General features: G+C 34.3%; 5 protein-coding genes across 8 annotated transcripts; 4 read left to right on the plus strand and 1 right to left on the minus strand.

Annotated features, from left to right (window-relative positions):
- Positions 1-797: 797 nt before the first annotated feature.
- LOC8281737 (bromodomain-containing protein 8) lies at positions 798-5,979 on the plus strand. 3 transcript variants are annotated; one of them, XM_002521367.4, is made up of 5 exons: positions 798-2,213; positions 3,480-3,529; positions 3,646-3,723; positions 4,140-4,752; positions 5,233-5,979. In XM_002521367.4, exons 1-5 carry the CDS (start codon positions 2,064-2,066, stop codon positions 5,761-5,763), a joined length of 1,422 nt encoding a protein of 473 aa, XP_002521413.1. In that variant the 5' UTR covers positions 798-2,063; the 3' UTR covers positions 5,764-5,979. The 3 variants fall into 3 exon arrangements, with proteins under 3 accessions (XP_002521413.1, XP_048229607.1, XP_048229606.1); XM_048373650.1 differs by having other exon boundaries at positions 2,097-2,213; positions 3,466-3,529; XM_048373649.1 differs by having other exon boundaries at positions 2,097-2,213; positions 3,466-3,723.
- Positions 5,980-9,195: 3,216 nt separating this feature from the next.
- Positions 9,196-15,152, plus strand: LOC8281738. Of its 2 annotated transcripts, XR_007215953.1 has the most exons (16): positions 9,196-9,638; positions 10,248-10,334; positions 10,448-10,558; positions 10,655-10,690; positions 10,892-11,086; positions 11,162-11,280; positions 11,896-11,997; positions 12,486-12,602; positions 12,680-12,745; positions 13,192-13,258; positions 13,655-13,708; positions 13,865-13,895; positions 13,996-14,091; positions 14,182-14,208; positions 14,328-14,363; positions 14,818-14,975. XR_007215953.1 is itself a non-coding variant. In XM_015720701.3 (15 exons), exons 2-15 carry the CDS (start codon positions 10,287-10,289, stop codon positions 14,956-14,958), a joined length of 1,215 nt encoding a protein of 404 aa, XP_015576187.1. In that variant the 5' UTR covers positions 9,225-9,638; positions 10,248-10,286; the 3' UTR covers positions 14,959-15,152. The 2 variants fall into 2 exon arrangements, 1 of the variants encoding a protein (XP_015576187.1); XM_015720701.3 differs by lacking the exon at positions 13,865-13,895 and having other exon boundaries at positions 9,225-9,638; positions 14,818-15,152.
- A 1,076-nt stretch (positions 15,153-16,228) lies between these two features.
- On the minus strand, positions 16,229-17,206 carry LOC8281739 (cationic amino acid transporter 1). Its single transcript, XM_025157762.2, is given in 3 exon segments — positions 16,229-16,482; positions 16,485-16,546; positions 16,548-17,206. Coding segments are annotated over 3 exon segments (975 nt in total).
- A 752-nt stretch (positions 17,207-17,958) lies between these two features.
- LOC8281740 (secretory carrier-associated membrane protein 5) lies at positions 17,959-18,552 on the plus strand. Its single transcript, XM_002521370.2, has one exon. The coding sequence runs from the start codon at positions 17,959-17,961 to the stop codon at positions 18,550-18,552; it is 594 nt and encodes a 197-aa protein (XP_002521416.2).
- A 2,380-nt stretch (positions 18,553-20,932) lies between these two features.
- Positions 20,933-26,572, plus strand: LOC8281741 (secretory carrier-associated membrane protein). The gene is made up of 13 exons (XM_002521371.4): positions 20,933-21,229; positions 21,990-22,055; positions 22,264-22,371; positions 22,478-22,540; positions 23,308-23,341; positions 23,653-23,775; positions 24,600-24,662; positions 24,773-24,866; positions 25,228-25,273; positions 25,363-25,430; positions 25,590-25,638; positions 26,034-26,099; positions 26,254-26,572. Exons 1-13 carry the CDS (start codon positions 21,170-21,172, stop codon positions 26,338-26,340), a joined length of 927 nt encoding a protein of 308 aa, XP_002521417.1. The 5' UTR covers positions 20,933-21,169; the 3' UTR covers positions 26,341-26,572.
- The last annotated feature ends 540 nt before the right edge of the window (positions 26,573-27,112 follow it).

Here is a 27,112-nt window from a genome sequence, read left to right on the forward strand (position 1 = left end):
AATTAACTTGCATTCCAAATTTGAACTCTTTCCTTACCTGATAACGGATCGGGCACGAGCTTTCTAATCGTTATCTTGATGGTTTTTTTTTAAAAAAAAAAAAGAAAAGAAAAAAGAAAGAGGATTCGTCTTTGATAGGCCAATCTAACTTTTCAATCGGATGAACCTCAATATATGTTTTAAGGTTGTGAATAGTCACAATCTATTAAAGTGGTCCACCAGTATAAATTGACATTTAATTAATCTGAAAAATAAGCCAGTAGGAGGTCCATATCTTCTGCTTGCCACTAAATTAGAAAACGGCACCAAGCAGAAAGGATCAATTCGCCAAGTCCTGGTGGAACAATGCATGGAGCTTATACATGTGGTGTCCAAGAAACCATGTGGACAAAGGGCACTTTATTATTTTATTTTTTTTGGCTCTGTTTGGCTCCACTTAATTATTCTTCTGTTCGTAGTACAGTTCTTTTTCATGCGGCATTCTACATGCATATATATAAATATATGCAATGAGCAGGACCAGCCCATCGATTAGGCCAATCATATACAAACCTTTTCTGGTCTCGTAACCCAATCATATAACCTTAAAACTTCTTTCATTTCAACTATTTTGTTGTGAATAGAATAAATATTTTCATTAAACCTAAAAATGAAAATCAAAGTAATTATGTTTGCTTCTCGAGTCAATGGGTGCTTTTCTAAAGTAAAATATTTGAGAATATATATATATATATATATATATATATATATATAGGCAAGTAAACTCCTCCAAGTCAACCCATCAATTTCCCCATTTAATTTCTCTCCTTCATCAACACTTGATGAAAATTGCCAAGAAGTTTCTCTCTTCTCTACCTTTCTCCTTATGATAGTCATGCATGATAATTTGTGACGAAACCTTTCTATAACTTAATAAATACGTTGTTTTGTAAGTTTTTCACTGGGTTTAAAAAAAAAAAAGGACACAGAAGTGAGACAACCCTGAAGAAAGGTACCATTTTCTGGACTTATCCTCCATGATTAAAAAAAAAAAAAAAAGGAAAAAGAAAAACTTCCATTATAAAAAGAAAATAAGATGGTGGATCCCATTGTTACCTAGAATAAGCATCAAGTTTACCGAATTACAAAAATTTTGAAAAGACCAAGACAAGCGAAAACCCAACAAACCAAAAGCTTTTCTAATTTACGATTTTCTCCTCCTCAAGAAATTACCCCTTCCTTATAAACAAATTATTGTCAAGTATTTCCCAAAGAAAATAGGATAAAAATACCAAAATAGAAAAGAAAATACAGTACTAATATAATGTACGTCACATTTTTTGAAGGCTTCTCTCAAGTATTTTAAAGAGCAATTAAAAATAGTCTGAAGAATGCTATATAGATAGTAAAACCATATTAGGGAGGGGTAAAAATGTCATTCCATGAATAAAGTAGGCAATATAGTTTAGAGAGAGAGAGAGAGGGAAAACTCGAGTAAATAAAATAAAATAAAATGAAAAAGAAAAATCTAAAATTTTCTCACTAAACAAACATTCCCTTCCAATCTTTATTTTCTGCTCTCATTCTCAGCGGAACAGCACCTATATATCTCTTCTTCGCTGTATATTTTTATAATTCTTTCTCTCAATAAGAATCTGTCAACCCCGTTTCTCACGCAATAATATTACCATTTCTTTGAATTTCTTTTTTCCAAAATTCGAATCCGGACCCATCAAAACAAACAAATTAAAAGAATAAAATAAACGGAAAAACCACCTTCTTGTCTCTCAAAAAACCGCCTTTTTCTTTGCTGTTTCTCTCAAAACAACCCAGAAAGGTGGTTCTTCCATTCTTTACTCTGTACAATCCCATTTGGGTCTCCTCTCTTCTTTCAATTCTTTCTTTAATTTCTCTTTCTATATCATTATTTGATTTATTTTCTTGCAAAGTTTAGTTTTTTTTTCCTTTCCGTAAGAAATTTTGAGGCGTCGTCTGCTAAAGTGCGCCAGGGTGCTTAGGATTAGGAGGGTGGCAGTGTAGGATTAATTTCGGGCGTACACGTGTAGGGTGATAAAGAAAAATAGATGAGTACGGGGGTGGTGGCAGTAAGGTGGGGCACATGGGAAGAATTGTTGTTGGGTGGGGCCGTTCTCCGTCACGGTACCCGGGATTGGGATTTGGTATCTGCCGAGCTCCGAGCCCGAACCGTTTGCCCGTTTATTTTTACACCTCAGGTTATTTATTTTAATTAATTGATTAATTCTACCTTAGATTTTGATCAAATGATTATTGGTTGTTTATTTGTTGGTTTTTAGTGTTTATGTTATTTATTATGCTTCTTAATTTTGTTATGAATGTGATGAATATAGTACGATTGTACGAAGGATACGCACATTGATTGGATGTGTGTCTTTTAATATATATTTTATTTTCCCACATGTCCAATTTACCCTCCATCATAGAAGGGTACATTTTAGGCATTATATTTCTTTTAGTTATTTAATAAATGGGGATTAAAAAATGCATGATTTTCTCTAATAATTTATGGATTTAGGAGGGGGGGGGGAAAGGAAAAAAAAAAAGAAAGAAAAGGCATAAGTGAGCTGCTTGTTTTGGTTGGAATCAGAACATGATAGTGACATGAAAGAGGTTGGACTGGTCATACATGTTCTTGACTTTTTGACTTGCAAGCAAAGTTAGAATTTAGAAGTACTAATTACAAGAATTTATTATCTGGTCATGTGGCATGCACGTGATCTGTCACCATAGTATTGGTCCAAGCTAGTATCCAAGATCCCTTCTTTATTGGTGTGATGCTGTTTGTTCAATGTGGATGTATGGTTATATGCTTGTTGGATATATATGTGTGTGTGTGTTACAGGAAAAAGGTCTGTTCTTCTTTTATTTGATGGAGAAGGTAGTTACCTTATAATGCCATATGATTAGTTTATCAAGATGTTACGCAAATTCATGGAAATTTTAAATGCTCAGAACTGTATAATGATCAAATTTCTTGATTGCCATTGACATATGTGCTGATCATTATGAGAAGGTTAAATTCTTGGGAACTGTATTAGGGTAGCAACCATCTTTTTTTAGCTATACCTGAAAACTAATTATTTAATTATATTGGTATTCAATAGCATTATGGTACGACTATAGTTGGTAATACCTTAAATTTAAGAGAGGAATTTTCTTTCATATGTATGAGATGAAGATACGATTACGAGGTAGCACAGAAATCATTTTCTTCCATCTTCCTTTGAATTTCTCCTCTTATTGTCATTTAGCATTAGCCTGATTATTCCTCTCCTCTGCGCCCTCAAGATAGATTAACAAGGCATAGAAAGTTTGCATTATCATGTTTGCCGGTTATCAGAAATTTTCCTTTATGAGAATTTAAAATTTACTACTGATGGACGGATCTCTTTTGAGTAATTATTTATGTACACATGTTATTTCGGCACACTTAACATAATGGAACAGTATTTGATTTATAGGTATGTAAAGCCAAGTACGAGGACTTGCAACAGCATTATTCTGGATGCACGTACGTAGACATTTATTATGAAGCCAAATATAGCATTAATCCAACTTCAACAAATTTTACATGTGAAACTTGTTCCTTTGCTCGCTTATTAATCTTTTCATGCTATGCGTTCTCAGAGCATTATTTGAGGAGCTACGAAAGCAGCGAATGGCAGAGTTAAAGCGAGCTTTAGAAAAATCTGAAGACTCGATTGGGTCAGTCCCTGTCCAATCTAGACTTCTTATGAATTCACAGTTCCAATTCGAGATCAAAATAATTCAATACCAGTGTAATAAAGTAAAAAGTTTGGCACTTAACATGAGTTCTCAAGAACTGCAATAGACAAATATTATTATTAACTAATTTTATGATAGTTCTCTTAAGTTGCCAAAGTAACGGCAGGTCAAGAATTGGCATTTGGTGAAGATGAGAAATTATGATGAGTAGAAATCAGGAGAAGGTAGCAGTTTGAGAGGAATATTTAACTCCTGAATCCTGAATTCATTAATGGAGCTCTTGTAGTTCATATTCTTGCTAACATTGATATCCATTTTACTTTTGCTTTCCTATGAGAGTCTTCCAGTCTCCACTAAGGTTTATTCTTACAGTTTACAGATTTATTCTATTTTAGGTCCCTGGAAACAAAGCTTGAAACTCTTAAGGCTGCTAGAAGAATCGATAGCAATGTTGGTTGTGACTCTAGTCAGACTGAATCAGTCATGCGGTTTCAGAAATCTGATGGAGTTGAGTCTTCCAGTAAAGAGACATCAAAAGGTGGACTTTCAGCTGGGAGTTTCACTCAGGAAACCAGGACAAGTTGGTCACCTAAATGTCAGGTTCCAGCCTCGGTGTCAATGGAAGATATTGAGACTAAGCCAGAAGTTTCAGCATCTCCTAAACAAGAGAAAGTTTTAGGTATAGGGAATCTGGCAGAGACCTTTTGTATGGGACAGGGAGGGAGTATAAGGAGGAGGAGAGGGAAGAGAAAGAGGAAAGATTGTAGTAAGGATATGAAGGAAGGGAGTGTTGGAGACAGCGACTTTTGGGGGTCAACCGATGTTTTATCAGCTACACGATGCAAAGAGAATTCAACCAGCACCTCTGGTCAAACTGTCAGATGTTTTGTTATTGAAGATAAAAGCAGAAGTTCAAGCAAGGATGAGCATGCTGATATTATTGGAATTTTTGATTCTATCGCAGAGAATAAATGCGCCACTGTTTTTAGACGAAGGCTTGATAGCCAGGTATAGATACTGCTCTATCTTGTGAAGTTGGCTTGTCATTTATTTTACAGATAGGTTCTTATCCTTTTTAAAGCATTATCTATAATGCAGTATGTGTGGGCTGATATTTTCATATCAGTTCTATATAATCGATGGTAAATTTGAATTCTTTTCAACATGCTCGTACGAGGCTGCTCAATGATACCTGGAACTTATTTGATTGTTGCCCTCCTCTTTTTCTTTTTCTTTTTTGGCCAAAGATAGATTCTCATAGACAGCAAAACAACTCAGGGCTGAGAATTACAACAAAGGAACAGAATAGTTACAGCCTGATTTAGGACCATAGATACTGAATAGGGCTTGTTTGCCCAAAACATGTGCCACCTAATTACAATTTCTGTTAACATAAATTCTTTCTGCTATGTTGTGCCTTGGCACAAGAAGCCTTTGGTAATTTATCAAATTTGCTAACTTTTGCTGTTCTCTAATTTTGAATAACAGAAGAGAGGAAGATACAAGAAAATGATATTGCAGCATATGGATATTGATACGTTAAGGTCAAGAATTTCCAGTCACTCCATCACTACACTTAAAGAAGTCTTCAGAGATCTGCTCCTACTTGCTAACAATGCCCTAGTCTTTTATTCCAAGACTACTCGGGAATACAAGTCAGCTCTACAACTCAGAGAAATAGTCACGAAAAGTTTGCAGCAGCATTTGAAGGACTATATCAGCAAGACTACTATTACTCTCCTCTCAACCACGCCACAAATGCTGCATCCTCCTGTGAAACCTCGCAGTGCTCGCCCTGCTAATCGCACATCATTAGGAAATGTGTTGAAAGCTGGGAACACTCCTGCAAAGACTGCAAATGCAGCGAAAACAAGAAGTAATGTTCAGTCTCCTCATTCAGCAGAATCCTTAACTATGATAAAGAAAGGTTATGGCCGCCCAAGAAAAGCCGGGCGCCGAAGTGCTAACCAGCAACCCGAAAATCTGCCAAAGGGAAGAAAGAGATGTCGAGGTAGGTGACAGTGTTAGTGTTGTATATTGTTGGTCTCGGTCTCTTGTTAAACATTTTGAAAAAGTAATCAGTTGTAGACTAGGTTCTCAATTTAACATGTGTATGCTAGGGTGTACGTTATGTACAAAAAATCTGTCCTTTTTCATGAAACTAACTGTTGTAAAATACTATTATTGTAATCCTGTAACACTCGGAGAATTGAAAGAGATGCAGAATTTCAGATATTTCATTCTTGTTGTTGATGGGGTAGTGGGCTGGACTACCACATCTTGCTGGGCTCATCTTGATTTTAAGATAAATTCAATCAAGCAACGCTCGGTCAGATGTCACCCTTTTCTTATTCTTATTATTTATTATTATTGAACATTTGTCCTTGAAGCCTTGGCCGCTAAATATGCATCCCAGGAAAAAGACAAGGAAATGTGAGTGATAAGTAACCAAAGTGAGTCCTTCATAAGATAGCTGGTCGGGCCAATTAATTAACAAATACTAAAATCTAACAATCAGCTTTAAAATCCTCTAGTCATGTTTGATTTATCACTTTCTGTTAAGACTGTCTTTTCCAACATCACTAGCTTGCTTCCTTTTTCTTTTCTTTTAAAAAAAAAGAAAAGAAAAGAAAACATCATATGCTTTAGTTTAATAAAGATTTAATAATATAAGCGAGTTAGTGGCTAAAATAATAATATCAACTTGTGAAAAATGCACACAGATTTCTTTTCTTTTCTTTTTAAAATACTCTTTGAGGTTAGAAATGCACACAAATATTGAAGAAGAAGAGAATATAATAAATAACACTAAAAGTCAGAAAGCCTTTCAGATGCATTTGGTCATGGGAGTGTTTGATCTTACCTATGATTTATGAATTAATCATGTTTTGATTATTGATTATTGGTATTGAGGCATTAGCCACCTTATTATAATCAAGCAATCACCTCAGTCGTTTATTGGATTTTAATAAACATTTGGACAGCCTGAATCTGATTTGTTGGTTTTTTATCAACAAATATCCTTATCAAGAACAGCCTCTCAACCAATTACCTTAATTTGCTTATGGAATTGGACAATCTACGCCTTAATTATCTTTTTTCTGCATGTGACGTGAACGTATTTGTCTCCACGAAATCAACTACCGTCGATAACTCTGGATTTGAAATTTCGCCATTTTCATTATCCTAACATATGAGAAAGCAGAACCACAATATATTATGTCCAGGGTTAATTTAATATTCCAATTTTTCATTTACTTTAATAAATATTTAAATCTATTTTTCTTAAGTTTAGATATTTTCAGATTTTATATCTAATTTAATATAAACTAATATTTTATTTTTTTATTACTATTTAAATATTTTTATACAATACGCGTATATATATAAAATAAAGCACATGCTATATAATAAATATAAATATTTATCAGATTATATTAAAAATTAAAATATTAAATTAAAAAATAATTAAAATTTAATGTTTCAGTAAAATAAAAATATTTATGAGTAATGATTAATTAATTTTTATATTTATATTAATATCAAAATATCCCGTGTATTCCAATCAGTGTAGAATACAGAATAAAAATAGTCATTGTTTTATATATTATATAATTCATATATTCGGGTCAAGGGTAGAGGAGGGTGGAAGTGAGGAGTGAGAAGAAGGAGGGCAGGTTGATGATAATAAACCTTGGAGTTTGATTTGGTGGGTTAGAATTCCATCATTGGATTGGATGGATCCTTCTGAGGAAGTTCCTTTAGGGTATCATACATGCTATACATGGTAATTCTACTATTAAAATAGAGATAAAAGAAACACAGAGAGAACATCATACGGTAGTATATATTATATACAAAAATATTAGTATATACTGGTGAGTATTAATGTTTAGGACAGCAAGTTCCCAACAAGGTTGCATGCGAGGCACGTTCTCGGACAGAAACAGAAACCCTAGTGTTTTGCTGCCAGGTATCTGTTCTTTTGCCTGAATGAATCCCCATCCCTAGGAATGACACGACTATGTATCTTTCCATTTTTATAAGTATTTAAAAATAAAATAAAAGTATATAACTTGACCTACGCCTAACAACTTTGGAACCATCAACCCGACCTGCCCCATCTCCATCTTTAACTAAATATAAGAAAAAACATCCCTACTCACAAAACCCTATTTCAGAATTAATAATAAATTAAGAGGAAAATAAATGGTCGCTTAATGACAGCTGCGCGTTTGAAATCAATAAATTCATTTTTAAACTTATCTTAATGCTTTTGTCAATTTAGTGTTGCTGCTGTTGTAGTTGGTATTTGGTATTTGTTCCAAGGAAGCAACGTGTCCTTGAACCCGCAATTGATGGTAACTGCATGCATTTCCCTAATTGGTCTTTATGTTTGTTTTGCCCTTTTTCACTGGAAAAACATATTAGTGCTGCTGCTCCTGCTCCTTTATTTATAACCTTACAGCCAACCTTAATCTTAATTATTCTATTTACTTGATTAAAAGTTACAACTGTTTTGACTTGTATTAATTTAATACAGGAATCCTCTCCTCTATTAAGAGAAACAATAAACCAAAGTTACTGTCAAGCAACACAATAGCATTATTACTCTGTTTCTTCCAACTCCATAAAGAACCAAAATAAGGATCTGCGTGACAGGTCTGTGCTTTGAGTTTGAATCCGAAATTGATAATAAGTGACCCCGCGACAATGTCACTTTTGTATGATGGTTTTAAATTAGGATTCATAGAAACACAGTTTTCTGAGACCCTAATGGAAGTTTTTATTAGAGAATTTCTGAGTTACAAATGAAACACGATAGAACGGTAATATTAACCAAAACCTCTACCCAGTGAATATTACATAATTGATTGAAACCGTTTTGTAGCCTTTTAACTTTTGGGTTTTAATCGATTGCCATGCATTCTGATTTTGTTAACTCAACTTTGATTTTGTGCAGCAATCAATTTAAAAGTGGCTCAAGCTAGCAGGGCACACGTGATCTGAGACTGGCCATCAGCATTTACAAACCAATTTTCACAGTCTCATTCATAATAAATTTACATTTATCACTAAGCTCCCATTCCCATATGACGAAAAGAAATAAAAATAAATAAAATTAACGAGTTCAATTCAACAAGCACATCTAATATTTTTGTGTGGGGAAGATTAAAGAAATTGGAGTCGTTCATAGTTTTCTTTACACAAAGGTAACGTCTTGTGTCTTGTAACTGCAAGCTGATGCTGCCAGTACTACTTTAGCTTTATACTATAATTTGCCTCCTTTCAAATATCACATTCACTAAATCTAATATAACCCAACGCCATTCTCCGTCACTTTAAATTGACATCACAAATTACATGTAATAACCTTAAAATTGTAATCCTTTTCTGAAAGTAAAATAGAAACACCCGATGAATTTTGGGACTGTTGTTTGATGTTAAAAAATAAATTTAATTTTAGTATATATTTTGAAAAGAATAGTCCCAGGCGGGCTTTAAATGAATCATTCGTAAGAGTACGAGATTAGTAAATCAACAAAAGAATGTCAAAAATTTTTAAAAAAAAAAACTTTAATTAATTAATTTTAATGCAGCTTGATTAAGATTACGAATCGATTAAATGGTAATAAGAGGGTCCTTAAAACGTGGCGCCTCCTCAACTTTCGTCTTTCGACTCTCTCTTACAAAATCTCTCACTTTTGATTGCTTCTTTCTTTCTGTTCTCTCTGTGTGCCTCTCTCTCTCTTTCATCTGTGTAGGATTTTGTTAAATCGCCTTCGAATCGGACAGCACATCGTTTCATCTCCGCCACCGAGCTTAGCTTTCTTGTGGCTCCGGCGATATCACTGCTTATCCATTTCTTATACACACACTAACTGATTTTGAAGGTCTGTTCGTTCTTTCTTTTTTGTCTTTTTAGATTTTTGTTTCAATCGTTCGAATGCCATTTTGCTTTATTAAACTGCGTTAGCTTAGAAATGATCCAGTGCAGTAGGAGGTACTGTTTCTTGTTTTCTTTTTATATGTTTGTTTTTGTTTTTAATTGCATTTCCATGTATGCTTTCTAAATCCATAATCAAGATCTATTTACAACGTTCAATCTTTTTTTCCTATTTTTATGTTCTGCTCTCTTTAATACTTAGATTTTTTCCCTGTATATTTGATTTCTTTCCATTTCTTTTTCAAGAATTTTTTAAAGATTTTTCTTTTTATATTACTCTTGTTTTAATGAAGCTTTGGGCTTTACATTTACAAATCTATTAGGTTCTGACAGATATCTGCACCGACTTTTCACTCATGCATGTCAGTTTAAATTAAGTTTCTTTTTTTCCCTAAAAAACTAAGTTTCTTTTAGTGGTTTAGTTTTCAGGTTTGTTATGGAGCATAATTCTTTGCATAAAATTCAAATTATATTTTGGTAATATAAAAAAATTTCAAGTGTTTAAACATTTATTTGAAATTCGCTTGATATCTAACTTTAGTATGCATATGTGCAGTTTGTTATGAGAACATTATTATAGTGCTCCTGGGTGTCTATGATGTCACTCAGATCATCTATGAAAAGGAATGCCTTCTTTGATTCGGTATGGATCCCTCTATTTTTGTTTACTCCTCCCCCATGTAATTTTAAAGCTGATAAAATGATTCTTACTTAGATTTTTGATAATTAATCTTACTCTATTATCTTCTGACATAGGGGAAATGCGGATTCAAAATGAGGCAGCTGCCATGTATGGGAGTAGTTTTGTGTATAATAACGTTTTTTGTTGTTTATAGAACCACAATGTATCAATTTCAGCATACACAGGTATTGCAATCCTATTCACATTTCTAGATATTCTCACTTGAATAGATAAATCAAGCACTTGCAGTATTTTCTGATTCCATTTGATATTCCTGCTAGATGGAAGCAAAAGTGCACCCATTCGGCACATTAAAGGTAATTCAGAATCACCATTGAAATCATCAATTGGTCATTGCTATTATAATCTTTTCAAGTTACAAAACAAATACATCTGTTGCATTTTATGGCTAACACATGAACTTCTATTAAAATTTAGTTGGTGATTTCTGAGACTTGAATATGTTGTTGGATGACTATTTCTTATTATATTAAGGTGTTTTTGATTTGGTAATTTAGGATTCAGCTTTGGCTTCTGGATTACTGGGTGGTTTACCTGTTGGTATAATACGAGCTAGTTCAGATTTGGAGATGAAGCCTCTGTGGTCATCAAGTAGTTCAAGGTTGAAGGTGGATACATCTATGCGCCGAAACTTACTGGCTATTCCAGTTGGTATTAACCAAAAGCATAATGTTGATACTATTGTCCAGAAGGTATTCTGTTTTGTCTTGTGTAAGTTTTTTTATTCTATGAGCTGAACATTTTTTGCCTAATTTTGTTGAATTCAGTTTCTTCCAGAGAATTTTACAGTTATTTTATTCCATTATGATGGCCATCTGGACGGGTGGTGGGATCTTGAATGGAGCAAGGAGGCCATACACATAGTTGCTCAGAACCAAACAAAGTGGTAAGGTTAACCTTGACAATTTTCTTGGGCATTTTTTTGCTTGTTTTATTTTCTAGTCTAAATAGTGGATTCTTTTGTCCTAGTGTTTATTTAATAGCAAGTCATGCATCTGCATAGAGAGGCCAGTTTTGATGTATTTCTAACTCATTAGATCTCATGACCAGAAGATAACTTGTTAGGCCATTTGAGCATGGTGTTTTGTAGAAATCTTATGCAAGCTGTTAATTTTGATATACTTGTGCTTCTAAGCAGTTGCAATAAATAAAATCTTTTTGAGTCGAAGTGTAGAAGAATGGAGTTTTGACTTCCAATAAGATTCAAAAAGATGTTTGCAGCTTACATTACTCTTGTAGTAACTGATTTTGTGTTTCCTAAAAGATGCATGGGTCTTTTCTCTATTATAAATGGTTTTGCTCTTTTTATTAGATCCATATTTAACATGTCATATCTCCCAGGTGGCTTGATGAAGGGTGAATTATTTTTAGTTATTTGCTGATGCCTACCATTTAATTTTAGTTTGTTTTAATTTGCGTTTACAATTTGGTATTCTAACTCCAGTATTAATACTTTTTTCAACTTTGTGTGTTTTGTTTTTAATTTTTATATTCCTCTTAGGTGGTTTGCGAAACGCTTTCTGCATCCAGCTGTTGTGTCTACCTATGATTACATATTTTTGTGGGATGAAGACTTAGGGGTTAAACATTTTGATCCAGGAAGGTAATCTAAAAATGTATTCATATTAATGGCCTGAGTAGGATTGATCTCTATTCTTACTGCTATGTACTATTTGGTTTGCCGTTGGTTTCAACTCTTAAAAGCTTTGATGGCATGGACCTTCTCGTTTCTCCAAATAATATTGTTATCTTCTGTATCTAGAGCTTTGATGACAATGGTGCAATTGGCCATTTATTTAAATGCCTTATACTTCCAAAAATGTATTTGGCCTAGAATCATTTATATTTTCCTCTGACACCTCTCCATCATTTAATCATGTCATCAAGGCTTCCATCCATACATCTCTCTTTCTGGCAACATTACAGGATTCACAATACTGTGTATTATTTTATTACACTTCAACCTTAAATTTACGAATATTAGCACAATTTACAATGGCTCATTTACTTGACCTCTATTTTTTGTTTTATGATGCTCATATTTTGTGCAAGCATGCATTTTTTGATTAATAGTCCTTCTTTTACCCCTAGATACTTGCGTATTGTAAGATCAGAAGGATTGGAGATATCTCAACCGGCTTTAGATCCAAATTCAACCGACATACATCATAGAATCACTATACGGTCTAGAACAAAAAGATTTCATAGGTAATGGGTGAGTTGGGAGCTTTTAATTAATCCACACTTTGATGATTCTAATACTTGCATAAAATGTCTGTTTTCAGAAGGGTCTATGACAAAAGAGGCAGTACTAAATGTTCGGATGATAGTGAGGGACCGCCATGCACTGGGTAAGCTAATATATTATCCTATTTTCACTTTTTTCTATTTTGTTTTATTTTAAGTAGCTATATTACTGAATGCTGGGAAATAATGAACTAGTATGACTTTTGTGCATAAGCATCATGGTTTCGATTCTGATTGTTTTGGTTACTGTGGTCCTAGTTTTATGTCCTTGCCTCTCTGTCATCTGCTATTAAGCTGTGAATCAACATATATAGGAGAAATTGAGTGCTGAATAATAACTTTCATCTTTGAAACCAATCTTGAAGAGTAGGTAGTTCATATTCTATGCCAATTTTGCCAAATTTACCATTTGACAAGTAAATTTTTAGTTCAACTTTATCAATTATCATCCACACTATCTTCAATACTTGTTTGAAGGATATCCTATGTTCCCGTTGTACTGGCTGTGTGGGAATACTAATTTTTTTTTTCCGTAAAAATACATGTGTAGGTTTGTGGAAGGTATGGCTCCGGTATTTTCAAGAGCAGCTTGGTATTGTGCTTGGCATCTTATACAGGTATTGTTACTCTTTTACCTTGAGTCAATTTTTGAAAGTTCTTAGGGCTAATAAAGATTTTACACATAGCATTATCATTATTTCGCTGTTTATTTTAATTTTTGTGGTAATCAAATTTTTCTTAGGTCTGAAATTTAGTACAGAACTATTCCTTGATTTTAGATTTGGCTCTAAATTTAATTTTGAGTGCTCTGATAATGTAGATGAGTAAGTGCCTGTTCATGACGTTCTGCTTGAGTGTAAACTGTAAGACAAATGTTCCTCTGCAGGCAGTTAGGAAACAATTTTAAAGTTCTATATTAAAACCACTGTCTGGTGAAGCTTCTACTATTTCAATATTTGGTTATAAAATGTTCCAAGTTCATGTCTGAATGACGACTCTTTTTTCCTGTTCAGAATGATCTGGTCCATGGATGGGGAATGGATATGAAACTTGGATACTGTGCACAAGTAAGATGACATAGATGTGCTCTTTTTCTCTTTTGGGTAAAGAATATGCTTAATATTTTTTAATTCAAGCAGTAGTCTGTTTTTATTGCTTAGTTTTCTCTGTCGCTTGTGTAAAATTGCATATGCGTCCGTGCCATGAAATGCTCACATGATAAGTCTGAAACTGTATATTGGAATTTTATGCTTGGTAACTTCCTTTTCCTGCATTTCTCTTCTTTTATGTAATTTAGAAAGTTAACTTTATTCAATTTAGTAACGGACAAATATGTCCATATGGCATTGAACAGGGGGATCGCACAAAGAAGGTAGGGGTCATCGATAGTGAGTACATTGTTCATCAGGGCATACAAACTTTGGGTGGGGGTGGACCTCCTGGAAAAAAGGTCATCCAATCTGCAAGAATTTTTAATAGAAAAACTATACTTCTTGCTTTCTTATCTTGATTACTGACACGCTCTTCTCAATCTTCGCAGACTTCAAACGGTGAAGATACGACTAAGGTAAACTTACAATGTATAATAGATGGCTCTTTTCATTCATACAAATAAATTAACAAGCATAGTTATTCTAACCAGCTTACCATTATGTTTCCATGTTAACCATCTCTCCTTATTTACAGAGATATGGCACTTCAACCATGGATTCTCGAACGGAGGTAAGACTAATGATTTTTTTGGTCTTCCATCATTTCTAGTTAGGTTTTCTACCATTTTACCCTAGTTTGATTGCCTGGAGGCTGAAATAGTTGCATAACATATATAAATGTGATAGGAGTACATTTTGCTTTTTCATCACCCCTATTCTATATTAAATATTTGATTTTTACAAATTTGTTGGGGACTGGGTTCCAGTGTAATTAGTATCCTAGCCTTCCTGAGGTTCTGTTACTGATATGTCCATATGAGCAAATACTGGCTGCATATCACTTGAATATCAGTTTAGTCGTGTAAATTATGAACTGGTTAGTTTTTAGGTTTTGAAATACATCAGTATTTGAGATGGACTACCTTTAGAGAATTACTTGATGTGAAAGAGTTTTGCAATGCGGTGCTAGTTATGATTTCCTTCAATTTAATTAATTGAGTTGGTTTTTACCATGAATTGAACAGATTAGAAGACAATCAACTTGGGAGCTTCAAATCTTCAAGGAGCGCTGGAATGAAGCTGTGAAGGAGGACGAGGACTGGGTTGATCCCTTCAGAGGGAGCCGGAAACGGAAGAGAAGAAGACGGCACACCACTAAGTTCTGAACTCTTTTAACTTAACCAAGATACTTGAATATATTGGTTTGGTTAAGTTAGTTCAGCTTCAGCCGCACACATAGTCATATCCATACATCATACATGTAATCTAGTTTGTGTAGCCCTCATTCAATGCCTGTTATTATTTCATTATTTGGACCATCAATAGTTTTTTCCTTTCAATTCAAATTTTGATTAGTGTATCTAGTTATAGCTAATTTTTTTTCCTTTAGCTTTTCGAGCTTTTAGAAATTTGCAGTGCAATTTAAGGTGTTCTACATGTTGATTTTAGATGAAACAAAGGACTTCACTTAAGGCTATAGATAACCGGTTCTCTTATCACGCGGGTCCCTCTCGTGCTTGGTTGTTTTGTTGACTGGGCTAATGCCACTTTACCAAGTAAAACATTACCGAGTGCAATTGGTACTTGCTTTTTGTTAATCCTTCTCTGGGAAGACCTTCCAATACAAATCCTGAGTGCAATTGATGTTTATTCTGGTTTTACTTTTGCTGGTTTGTAATTTCCCGGTTTTGAAATTGGGCCCAGTATTATGCTGTGGTGGGTGTAAACGTTTATTACCAGAGTTTAGATCTATGGAGCCTTGATCTTATTTGAACACCACTTCTGGAAATCTGCAATGGTATCGTGTATTCTTTAGTAAACTTTTAATTAAATATGATATGCACGTTATTTTAATTACCTCAAAAGATCAAAGGATACGAAACATTTTCCTATCCTAGATTTTAAGCAAGCTATGAATTGACTGCAATTTTGGAACTGCGCATATAGAAGGCCAAGTTTAATGTTTTCACCAATTTTTTCAATTTACATGAATTTCGAGACATACAAGTCCAATAATTCAAAGCAATCCATTCGTTAATAAAATGTTTAAGATGAAATATCCAAAAATAATGAGAATCTAGTCAGGCTTCGGCCAAGATTGTCTAATCAGGTCCAGCCTAGTTGAGGAGCAGAGTAAAAGTGAGGGTAATTTGCTCAAATGGTACTAATCCTTGGCATTATATATCAATTTGATACCAAGACTTTAATTTGAATCAATTTGGTACCAAATGTACATAAAAGTATATCAATTTAGTCCAAATGTCTAATTTCCGACAACCGGTGATGACGTGGCATGCTGAGTAGGTATATTCCGGTTGTTTTGCCCCCTCAGTGTGTGCCATGTCAATTAATGAATTTGACTCAGCAATATTCCCAAATTAAATCCCAATTCCCCTAATTTTCCTTAAGTCAACCCTAATTCTATTCTCATTTCTTCTATTTCCCTCTCCTATTCCCCTCTCCTATGAGAGCAAGGCACACAGCTAGCTTGGCATGATTAGCAGGCGTTGTTACCCCAGTAACATAGTATCTACGGACAAGAAGTGCAACAGCCACAAGCACGAAGATGAACAGAGTAGAAATTGACAGAAGGTTAGTAAGAATATCCATCTTCGTAAAGAAGGCAACAATAGCAGTAGCAATGATCATTAAAACTGTTGCATTAACTGGAGTTCCTGTCTTCTCATTGAATGAGCGAACCATGGCAGCATCATATGAGTACGAGCAATGTGTGTAAGATAATGAGCTTGGCTTTGCTGTGCATAGCAAGGTCATACTGCAGCGCGCCTTGGCCCAACTTGTACCTACATACTCAAACACTACTGAAAATGCAGCATCGGGATCGATATGCCTGTATGGAACCATAAGGCAAAGTACTGCAGCTAATAAACAATAGGCTAAGGCAATTACTGTCATTGAACCCACAAGCCCTATAGGGATATCTCGAGTTGGGTTCTTACTTTCTTCTGCCATTGTAGAGATAGCATCGAACCCAACATATGCAAAGAAAACTACAGTTGAAGCTACAAAAATACCACGAGAGTTATAAGGTGGAAAAGGGCTATAGTTTTTAGTATCGGCTTTGGTAAAGCCAGTGATGATGATGAAGAGGATGGTGATGACGTGGACAATGGAAGCAACATAATTGAAGCGAGAAGACCCCTCTATCCTAAGAACGGCAAGGATACAGATTACAGAAGCAACAACAACAACGTTGGGGTCTAAGTGGCCATAATCATCAGGGAGGTTGTGGGCTGTGATCCTGAAGTCATCAAGATCATGGTTGTAAAGAGTGGCGAAATATGATGTCCATGAACGGGGGTAACAGGAGTTACGAGAAATAGGAGAGGGGAATAGAAAGGGGAAATTAGGGGAATGGGATTTAATTTGAGAATATTGCTGAGTCAAATTCATTAATTGACATGGCACACGCTGAGAGGTCAAAACAACCGAAATATACCTACTCAGCATGCCACGTCACCACCGGTTGTCAGAAATTGGACATTTGGACTAAATTGATATACTGTTATGTACATTTGGTACCAAATTGATTCAAATTAAAATCTTGGTATTAAATTGATATATAATGCCAAGAATTGATACCAGCTTGGCAAATTACCCATAAAAGTGGGTTTAAAGTGTAAATTGAGGTCTCTTAGTAGACGAAACAAATTGATTAGACTTGCAAACAAATGAAAGGCTTGGATAATTTCTTGGAAATATTTAGTCTACCAACTTATTGGTAAACAAGACTAATTGCATATGGATGTATAACATTATTCATTAATATTAATTAGTTTTTAATTATGACTCATAATTAATGATAATAGATAATCCAATCTACCATATTAATATGTAAATTAATTTTATAACCGATAGACTAAACCTATCTCACAATCTCTCCTCTTCCTTGTCATTCCCTTTTGTAAATTATAATTTTCTAATGCGTGTAGTGACTAATAAAACTAAGTCAAACGCGCATGGTGGCTGCAGTTAACGCATTCTTGAATCTCTTCTTTCATTTAGCTTGTACCATCCAAAGTCTGCATGCAGACTCTTTATAAATATTTTCTTTACTTTATTTGGAAAAACAAAAATTGCTTTCTCCTCTTCCATATACAATTCTTCTCAGCATACTTCATATTTGATTCCTCTCCTGATAGGTAATGGCTGGCCGGTACCACAGTATTCCCACCTTTTTAGACAAAGTTAATCCCTTTTCAGCTTCCAGTTCCACTATCCAAACCTACATTTCAAGTCATGAGTACGTGCAGCGGTTGCAGAATGTTGCATATGGAACATTTTTAGGGCTGATTCTGTGTCTTTCGTGGAATCTAATGGCCGTAGCAGTGTTATGGAGTCAAGGCGGGGAAGTAGAACAAGAGTCGTTGTTCCTGGCCGTTGCCTACTTGGTACTTGGTGTTCCAGCAGCGTATTCGTCATGGCATCGTACCCTTAGTCTTGCTTTCCAAGAAAAGAAGCGTTTGACGTTCAAGTGGTTTTTGGTGTTTTATTTGTTCCACTTGGCCTTCTGTTTGTTTGCTTCAATTTCTCCTATTGAGGGAAGATCTCTAACTGGAGTACTGAGTGCAATGGCTGTTTCTTCTGATCATGGTTTTGCTAGGGTGTTGTACTTCGTTGGTTTTGTGCTGTTCAGTTATGAATATGCGCTGAGCTTCTGGGTTATGTTGAGTGTATACATGTATTACCGTCATGGTGGGGTTAGTCTTGGAGATGATCTAACATCTATGGAGCCATGATCTTATTCAATCTTTTATTGTAAAGAAAGAGCTTCTCATGCATATGCATATTTAAGTTAACTTCCAATTTAACTTAATAAATACTTAAATTTTTATTTTTTTAATATTTAAACACTTTTAAATTTTATTTTAACTTTTAGTAATATTTAAACACTTTGTATAGCACATGTAAAAAAGTATTAAAATATTATAAAAAATAAGTTTAAGTGTCTATTAAATTAGACCGAAAGTTAAAGTATTAAACTAACCAAATAATTAAAGATTTTGGCCATGTAAAATATGTACCTCTTTCAAGTTATTTATAATTTATATTTTTTTTTATAAATCCAATGGATTAATTTGGACGCCTAATTTTGTCTTCTAATCAAAATATATGCACCAATAATAAGGGATCAACTAGAGACCAAGTAGAGACCACTTTATTTAGATAGCCGAATAGAGACCACTTTTTGTAGTTGCTATTTTTAGCAACCAATATTGGCCGCTCTCTTCATTAGCGACAAAAGTTTTAGAGATCACAAGATGTGGTCTCTAAGTAATTGCTAATTAGCTTTAGCGACCACTCAGAGACCATGTCCGATGGTCTCTAAACTGTTGTTTTTATTAGTTAACATAATTAAACCCTTGCATAGCTTCCTCAATTTCCTTAGTTTTAAATTTATATATAAATAGTTTCTTTGTTTTTTGGTTTACAAATAAATATAATAAACTTCAACAAATTTTTTTAGAGCAATTGCGCATTGATCGAATGGAGAAAAAGAAACTTGGAGAATGCATAATGAAATAAGAGTTGTATGTTGTGTTTTAGATGTTTTAAATAACATAATAAATTTTATTGGTATAATTTTAATTATTAAATTTTATTATCTAATAAACTATTATTCATTATATGAATTTTAAATTTTATTAAAATAAAATTTTAATCATATAATTAGATTTTAGTAGCAAGGGACCAATAGTTTATTGGTCTATAATAACAAGAATCACATGCTTTTAATTCAAAAGAGAAAGGAAAAAAAAAAAAAAAGGTTCCCTCATCACTACCTTGGTTAATTCAAGGGGTAACAGATACAACATGTTCTTATTACGTATGGGGAAAGGAACAAAGAAAGGATTTGCTGTAATTTTGGAATCATATATACATCAAAGGCCAGCTTAAACAAATGATTTAATTTTATATTCGGTGCCTTCACGGTAGGTTTGCACATTATTTTATTTCACCAAGAACTTGGGTACCAGCATGACCACTCTATATGAATCCATCAATTCAGTAAGGAACTTTCTTAATATGCCAAAACTAAGAGTTAAACATGGAAACGGGCTTAAGAGCAAATTGGGTCTCTTTTGAATCATTTCTTTTTCCCTAACTCATTAGTCATAGAGGATTAGGCAGCAGGGTGAGAGAGAGCTGATGAAATTTGGCAAAATTGCTAGATGGGTGTCTAGAAGAATAGGTTATGGTGATGATAAAATCAATATAATATAATGTTTTCAATGGCTGCTAGTCAAAATTCATATTAGTTCCATTGCTATAATCGTCAAAATATATTTGGCAGGCTACAATACAATAATACTAAGCAACCGTGTTGGTCCACAAGCTTCTCATTGGAAATGTCAGAACACCAGATATCAACACAAATTAGAGAAAGAGCTTGCATTTTTCTTTTTAATTTATTATTATATTTGAGATATTCTATTACTTAATTATCAGGTTATGCTAATATATAAAATATATTTACTCATCAAGAAACTTGGACCTTCATTTTGTTTTATGATCAAAGAAAGATGGGAACTGCTTAATTTCCAAAAGCTTGATTTTCAAGAGAAGAATAATCATTTATCTATGGCAGTTCAATTATCTTCCCTAAACTAATCACCCACATTAAGATATCACCAAAGCTGAATAATGGGTTTGGTTTACTTTCCCTACATTATTCTATTATAGTTTAAGTGTTGCAGAAAAGTTATAAATATCGACTAAACTAAAATTTAAATTTCAAATTTCTTTGTTCTTATTTGTATAAATAAAAACAAATTAAATAGGATGATTTCTCTAATATTATATACTTTTTACAGATATATGTATATAATAATAATTAAACCATAGTTATGGTAAGAAGTAAATCATGACATTCCAAATCCAAGAATAAAAAGACAAAAATTTTAAAAAGAAAAAAAAAAGAAGTTAAGTTGTTGACATTAGCTAACAAAGTTCTTTAATATATTCAAAATTGAGATCATAATTTTTGTCAAAGAAAAAGAAAAACAATTCACATGTAATAAAAGTACTTTTATATATTAAATTTGTCCCGCTGTTTCCTCTCAATCTTTTTCTCTCTCTTTGTAAGAATAATCCAAAATGAAAATTGCCATAAGCTGACTATAGACAATTCAATCTCTTCTCTCTCTATAGACCAATATTTTTCTCTCTCTAAAATTTTCTCTCTTTTTTCTCTTGTTTGTGCTAATTTGCCTGAACTCTTTTTTGTTTTTTGTTTTTTTTTTTTTTCAAAATTTGCTTCCTCTACAAAGCTTTTGGCTTTCTCCTTTATCTCTCTTTATAGTTCTTGCTTTTCTATTTGGGTTGTTTTGTGTTCTTTAAGTGGTTGTTGCTATTATGGCTGGTCGTCATAATGATCCTAACCCTTTTGATGAAGAAGAAGTTAATCCCTTTTCTGTGAGTTTCTCTCTTTCATGCCCCCGTTGTTATTTCTGGGTTTTGTTTTCTTTGATGCATAGTTGAAGTTTAAGTTGACTTCTTGGTTGTTTGGTTTTGTGAGTTATGGGTTTTAGAACTGATGATACAAAAACTTGGGAATTTTGATAATTCTAGCGAATTGGGATGGTTTTATGCATTGATATAGCTTATTGATGTGGATTTATGGTTCACTTTTGATGCTTTGGCTTATGAAGTTGCAAAAATCTTTCTTTTTCTGTGTATTCCAAGCTAATGGCTTCATTTTGCCACAATTCTTTTATGATGTTGGGTTGGTGTTGAACTGTTGTTGCAAAATTGTGATTGGTCTAAGAAGATACGGATGGTTGTTTGATGTAGTATCTTGTTTCTGGATAAGCTTACTGGGGAACGTTTCATAGAGAATCCGCTTTTTCATTTTTTATCAGCGGCTCTATTACTTATCCTGTGTGAATTATCTCTGGTGATAGCAAAGATATTCTGACTTAGTGACTTCTGTTGTTTCGTATACCAGTATACTTGATATATGCTTAAAGCAAGATTTTCGAGACTCGGGCAGCGTGCTGCTTCATGCAAGCCTGCTTTTCTTTTTTTTGACTTTATAGATTTCTTTTGAAGTGTGATCAATAGAGAGAAACTTGATTGTTTATTTTCTGCTTGATATGATTTTGTTCCTCTAGTGCTTTATCATTTTGGAAAGTTCTGCAACTTATTTTTAGTAATAATCTAATTTTGTAACTAGGATCCCGTTGTAAGGGGGAAAGCAAGTAGTCAGCAGAAGTTCAGTGGAGGTGCATTTTACACAGCAGTAAGCTTAATTTTTTGAAAAATACTAGCACAATGCTTCTATATTTTGTCTAATTTTAGACTCTATTTTATTAGATCAGCGGATAGATTTTATTGTCAGTTCAGTTGGTACTTTGGTTCCAAGTTATTTCTTCACATGCCACCAAGGAAAGCAACTGGTTATTCTATTATTTTCTAGAACTCTTACGCATAGTTCTGCAAATTTTCAGAGTGCTCCTCCTCCTTCAAACTCGAGGCTTTCACCACTTCCTCCTGAACCTGCCGATTTCGGCTATGATCATGGAGCAACAGTTGATATTCCAATTGATTCAGCTACGGTAGGTTAAATTCCGCTGGCTGGTGAAAGCCCTCATTCATTTTTGCGACATGTATTATTTAGTGTGTTTTCCTGAAGATTTTCTCATTTTTAATGTTTGAATTTAGGATTTGAGGAAGAAAGAAAAGGAACTCCAAGCTAAGGAAGCGGAACTGAGAAGGCGGGAGCAGGTATGTGTCAGAAATACTATTGACATAATTGTGGGCTGTGGTTATCTTCCACCCATTTCTCTGTCCCCCACATTTCCTCTCCTTCCAAACATTGGCAGAATACGTACAATTTAAACACTTGCTAGATGGCCATAGGCCCATCTTTTGCATTGCTTCTCTTCAGTCTGTTGATTACTTCCAGCCTTCTACTCTTCTACATAGTAATTGCTCTAATGTGAATTCACCTGGTTTCAAAATTGGGACTAGGAGTTAGTTGAGTTCAGCTGTAGTAAAACTTTCAACACCCTGTGGAAGCAGCTTTGCATGTCAGCTTTTTCTTAGAATCTCAGATATGAATGCAGTTAAAGACCTCTCAAATAGTTTTTTTGGCAGATTTGGCTTTGGAATTGGATTTTAGTTTTGGTTTACTAGCGGTAGTGTTTTGATTTGCAAGAGGAGAATTCTTATCATTAAGTTACTTGTTAGATAACTTTGTCATTTTTCTTATACTAGTATTTTCAGTTTTATCATTTATGCATAAAACTATTTTTTCAAAGTGTGGATATGCACGTTCCTCTGCAATGTATGTGCACATGGAATATCTGTATTTCACATTATAAGGCTCATTTGAAAAAATTTTGGTGGATATTAGTGATTTTGTCGATCTGTTTTAATTATGTTGAACTTGTGTTTTGTGGCATTTTGGTGGAGGAACATTTTTCTGACACTATGTTTGACATGTGTTAATTTGCTTTTTTCTTTTTTTCCTTTTTTCTGGTACTATGCAGGACGTAAAACGGCGTGAAGATGCAGCTGCACGAGGTAAGATGTTCTTAATTTTGTAATAATCTGTCATCCATGCTCATTTCATATTGCCTGGAGCTGGCTTTTCAATTCTTTTTTTAGTAAATCCATCTTTTTGTACTTACTAGTCAATTTTCTCCATCTCTTCCTATATTTTTCATTCTGCACTATTTTTATTCCACACCATCTCATTTTTAGGTAACTTGGGTTGCTAAGTTGCATGTAACCAGATCACGCAGTAGATTGTGGACTGATTGTTTTCTTCAAGAATGGCAATAGCCATTTTATTTTTGACTTGGAATTCACACTTTCAACTCTCTCTTCTGCAGCTGGAATTGTGCTGGAGGAGAAAAATTGGCCACCATTTTTTCCTATTATCCATCACGATATTGCAAATGAAATACCAATTCATCTACAACGAATTCAATATGTTGCCTTCACAACATTTTTAGGTAAGTTATTAAATGTAAGGATTCTGTTTCTGCACAAACAGGTAGGTTTCTTCTTTATAGAATTTTGTCTAATAAACTATGAGAATTTTACTAAGATAGAAATGAGACATATTATATTGAGGATAGAGGATCTCTAGTAGGTTAATTTACCATCTTAACTTGTCAAAATTGTCAAACAAGAAAAAGAGATTTGTTACAGTTCTTGTGAAGATCAACCGGCCAGCTGCCCATTGTAATGCTGTCTACTTTTATTCAGAGGGTTTGAGGTGTATGTTTGGCCTTTAATTAATCCCAGTTACCATGATTTATTGGTTTAGATGTGGCTGATGAAGTGTGCATTTTGTGTTTTCCTGCCAAAATTGAGCATTCTTTTTTTTTTTTTTTTTGTTCACTCAACTATTATAATATTTTAGGGTGCCATAATTTTGCACGCGAAACATCTGAAAGATACCTAGCTTATTTTTTAGTTGGTATGTGATTATTTTTCAATGATCAATATAGTAAACTAAACTTTTCTGTCATAGTTGCCTTGTTTTACTTTAATATAGTACCAAAGATGTTTCGTACAGGTCCTATATAATATTAGGCTTGAGAAACTTAGGCTTTGCTAATTTAAAAACTGCAGCTCTGTCTCATTTTCTATGACATTTCTGGCTTCTTCACCACCAGCTGCTAACTGGGGTTCACTACCAGCCGACTTCTTTTTTTTCCCTTGCTCTAGTGAATAACATATGGGGGGAGGGTGGTGGTGGTGATGGACTTTTAGATTGGCAGTAGCATCTAACATGACAGGACAAACAAGTGATGAATGATATATTGTGCAGGACTGGTTCTTTGTCTTTTCTGGAACATTATAGCTGTTACAACGGCATGGATTAAAGGCGAAGGTTGGTTTGGATATTTATGTTGTATTTTTCCTGTGGACAGTTTTTCACCGTGTTTGATGTCATAAATTGCTGTGTAATCTGACCTTGGTGTGTTTGTTTTTGCTTTGAAGGGGTTAAAATCTGGTTTCTTGCTGTTATTTACTTCATAGCCGGAGTTCCTGGAGCCTATATTTTGTGGTATCGTCCACTTTATCGTGCATTCAGGTACTGATTTCCCTGCTGTGCATGATTTTCATCCCTTCTCTTCACCTTCCATTTACTGTTGAGGAGTTGTTTTGATGTCATTCAACATCTATTTATCATTCAGTTCCATGGCTAAGCTTATTCTGATCCGATGACTATACAGTTTATATTATTGGGATGAATCTAACGTGATTGCAGACAAAATTATAGTGCATCATTACCTGTTTAAAATGGAATAACTAGATTGTAAATTCATTCATAACTATTCATTTCAAGCCTAAACCTATACAGAAAGATCCAATTACTGCTCTTTGCTCAGTAGTTCATTGGTTGAGTGCTCTCTGTTATCCAAGTAACAAACAAATTATGCCTCTTCTTTCAGGAATGAAAGTGCTTTGAAGTTTGGATGGTTTTTCTTGTTTTATTTGGTAAACTCATCTTTCCCACAACAGATATATTATTAAGAGCCCAGGAATACTATTTTTTTATATATATAATTTTGTTTTGCTGTCCACAGGTTCACCTTGGTTTCTGCATCCTGGCAGCAGTTGCTCCTCCTATAATTTTCAAAGGGAAATCTTTCACGTATGTTTCTTGAAGTATTTCAAATGTTCCTTTCTTATGTCAAATATTTTTTCAGACTACTCTTCTACACCAAACTTATTCTTTATAATACTACAAATAAGCTTTCTGGATAGTTTCTTCCCATTCACGGATGGTTTCGTATTGTGGTTTGTGAAACAGTGGCATCCTGTCTGCAATAGACGTCGTCGGTGACCATGCTTTAGTTGGGGTAAGATCTCTGGGTTCAATAATATACCTTGCTGCTGATATGTCTGATACTTACTGATCCTTGTTTTAAAGCTGACAACTGAGGAGATAATCTGGGCTTTACTTTTAGCTTATTATATCTTGTTGGGTTAGGACCAGAAAAAGAAAAAGGATCTGCCTCAATATTTATTAATGCAGCAGGTCTAGTTGTTTTAGCTCTAGGTCCAGGCTGTCGACTTTCTAAGTCAACCTGGGCTGGGGACAGGTTGCGTTTTCTAGAGTTCACGTCAGGCTTTGCCATGTTTAGTTACTATGACATGTAATCTGAACTTGGATTTGTACAATGGGATTGATCAACATAATATTTTTGATATGCTGTCTGGCATGGTCTAATAATTGTGTTTTCTTTGCCAACAGATCTTCTACTTTATTGGATTTGGATTTTTCTGCCTTGAGTTGGTGCTCAGCATCTGGGTTCTTCAGGTCCTTTTTTGTCCTCCATTTCCCCTGTGGAATGTTGATGAGATTATGTTTTTGTCATACTGCTGCACGTATTATGCAGCTCTCCTTTTTTTTTCTTCCCCCCAAGTTTATAGGCGTTTACCTTTTTTTAACTTACTTACCTTCATATGTGCAGCAAGTATACATGTATTTCCGCGGCAGTGGTAAAGCTGCTGAGATGAAGCGAGAGGCTGCAAGAGGAGCAATGCGGGCAGCAATATGATGATGATTCTATATGGTTGACGACTGTAGAGGGGCAAATATTCGGACCTTATTATACGAATGGTGATAGTGTTTCTTTTAGGTTGTATATGCGCTTAGCCACAGTATGTTTTGGATAAATTGCTGGCTTGAGTGGATGCTGGACCGATGACATTTTACTTGTTATTAAAGCTTTGTTCGAGTGCTATTTCCTTGTAAAGCTTTAGCTCAATAATTAATTAATAGGTTCACAAGCTGGGCGTCTGTGTTTCTTCTTTAATTTTTCTCCATTGCAGTAGCTCTAAGGTAGGGTTGTGCAGGAAATAAGAGTTGGGAATGAGCTTGAAAACATCTACTTTAACAGATCCGATCACGAATGGGACGTAACCATATGAAGTATTACAGATTGCTGTTGGGATTCAAACATGTTGGTAAAGCATATGTTACTTCAATTTGATTAACATCCATAACCAAGGATTCTAGTCACATTATGAATAGAATGAGAGGACTCTTCATTTTGTTTCTAAACATTGCAGTTGCTAATAGATGTGGGTTACTTCGCATCCGTTTAGTTCAGGGTCAGGTCTGTTGGACAAATCAAAGGAATTTTAGGCATTACTATTATTATTAGCAGCAGCAGCAAGGTAGTAGTAGTAGGCATCAATTCGAAAAGAATGGTCATGCATCAAGAAGCAAATAGCAAGCTTCCAATAACTGGAGAGATGTAAAGGAAACACATTGGAACCGGCCCAATAGAGGTTGATTTCTCACAAAAAATCATTTGGTAAAAGGCC

The sequence above is a fragment of the Ricinus communis genome, chromosome 5 (assembly GCF_019578655.1).
Source record: "Ricinus communis isolate WT05 ecotype wild-type chromosome 5, ASM1957865v1, whole genome shotgun sequence".
Taxonomy (NCBI): domain Eukaryota; kingdom Viridiplantae; phylum Streptophyta; class Magnoliopsida; order Malpighiales; family Euphorbiaceae; genus Ricinus; species Ricinus communis.

Coding starts and splice junctions, on each gene's coding strand:
- LOC8281737 (XM_002521367.4), top strand. CDS start 2,064: ATGAGTACGGGGGTGGTGGCAGTAAGGTGGGGCACATGGGAAGAATTG. Junction 2,214..3,479: donor CGTTTATTTTTACACCTCAG/GTTATTTATTTT, acceptor TTTGATTTATAG/GTATGTAAAGCCAAGTACGA. Junction 3,530..3,645: donor CAGCATTATTCTGGATGCAC/GTACGTAGACAT, acceptor ATGCGTTCTCAG/AGCATTATTTGAGGAGCTAC.
- LOC8281738 (XM_015720701.3), top strand. CDS start 10,287: ATGATGTCACTCAGATCATCTATGAAAAGGAATGCCTTCTTTGATTCG. Junction 14,092..14,181: donor GTGGACCTCCTGGAAAAAAG/GTCATCCAATCT, acceptor CAATCTTCGCAG/ACTTCAAACGGTGAAGATAC. Junction 14,364..14,817: donor CCATGGATTCTCGAACGGAG/GTAAGACTAATG, acceptor TGAATTGAACAG/ATTAGAAGACAATCAACTTG.
- LOC8281740 (XM_002521370.2), top strand. CDS start 17,959: ATGGCTGGCCGGTACCACAGTATTCCCACCTTTTTAGACAAAGTTAAT.
- LOC8281741 (XM_002521371.4), top strand. CDS start 21,170: ATGGCTGGTCGTCATAATGATCCTAACCCTTTTGATGAAGAAGAAGTT. Junction 25,431..25,589: donor TTCAAAGGGAAATCTTTCAC/GTATGTTTCTTG, acceptor TTTGTGAAACAG/TGGCATCCTGTCTGCAATAG. Junction 26,100..26,253: donor TCAGCATCTGGGTTCTTCAG/GTCCTTTTTTGT, acceptor TCATATGTGCAG/CAAGTATACATGTATTTCCG.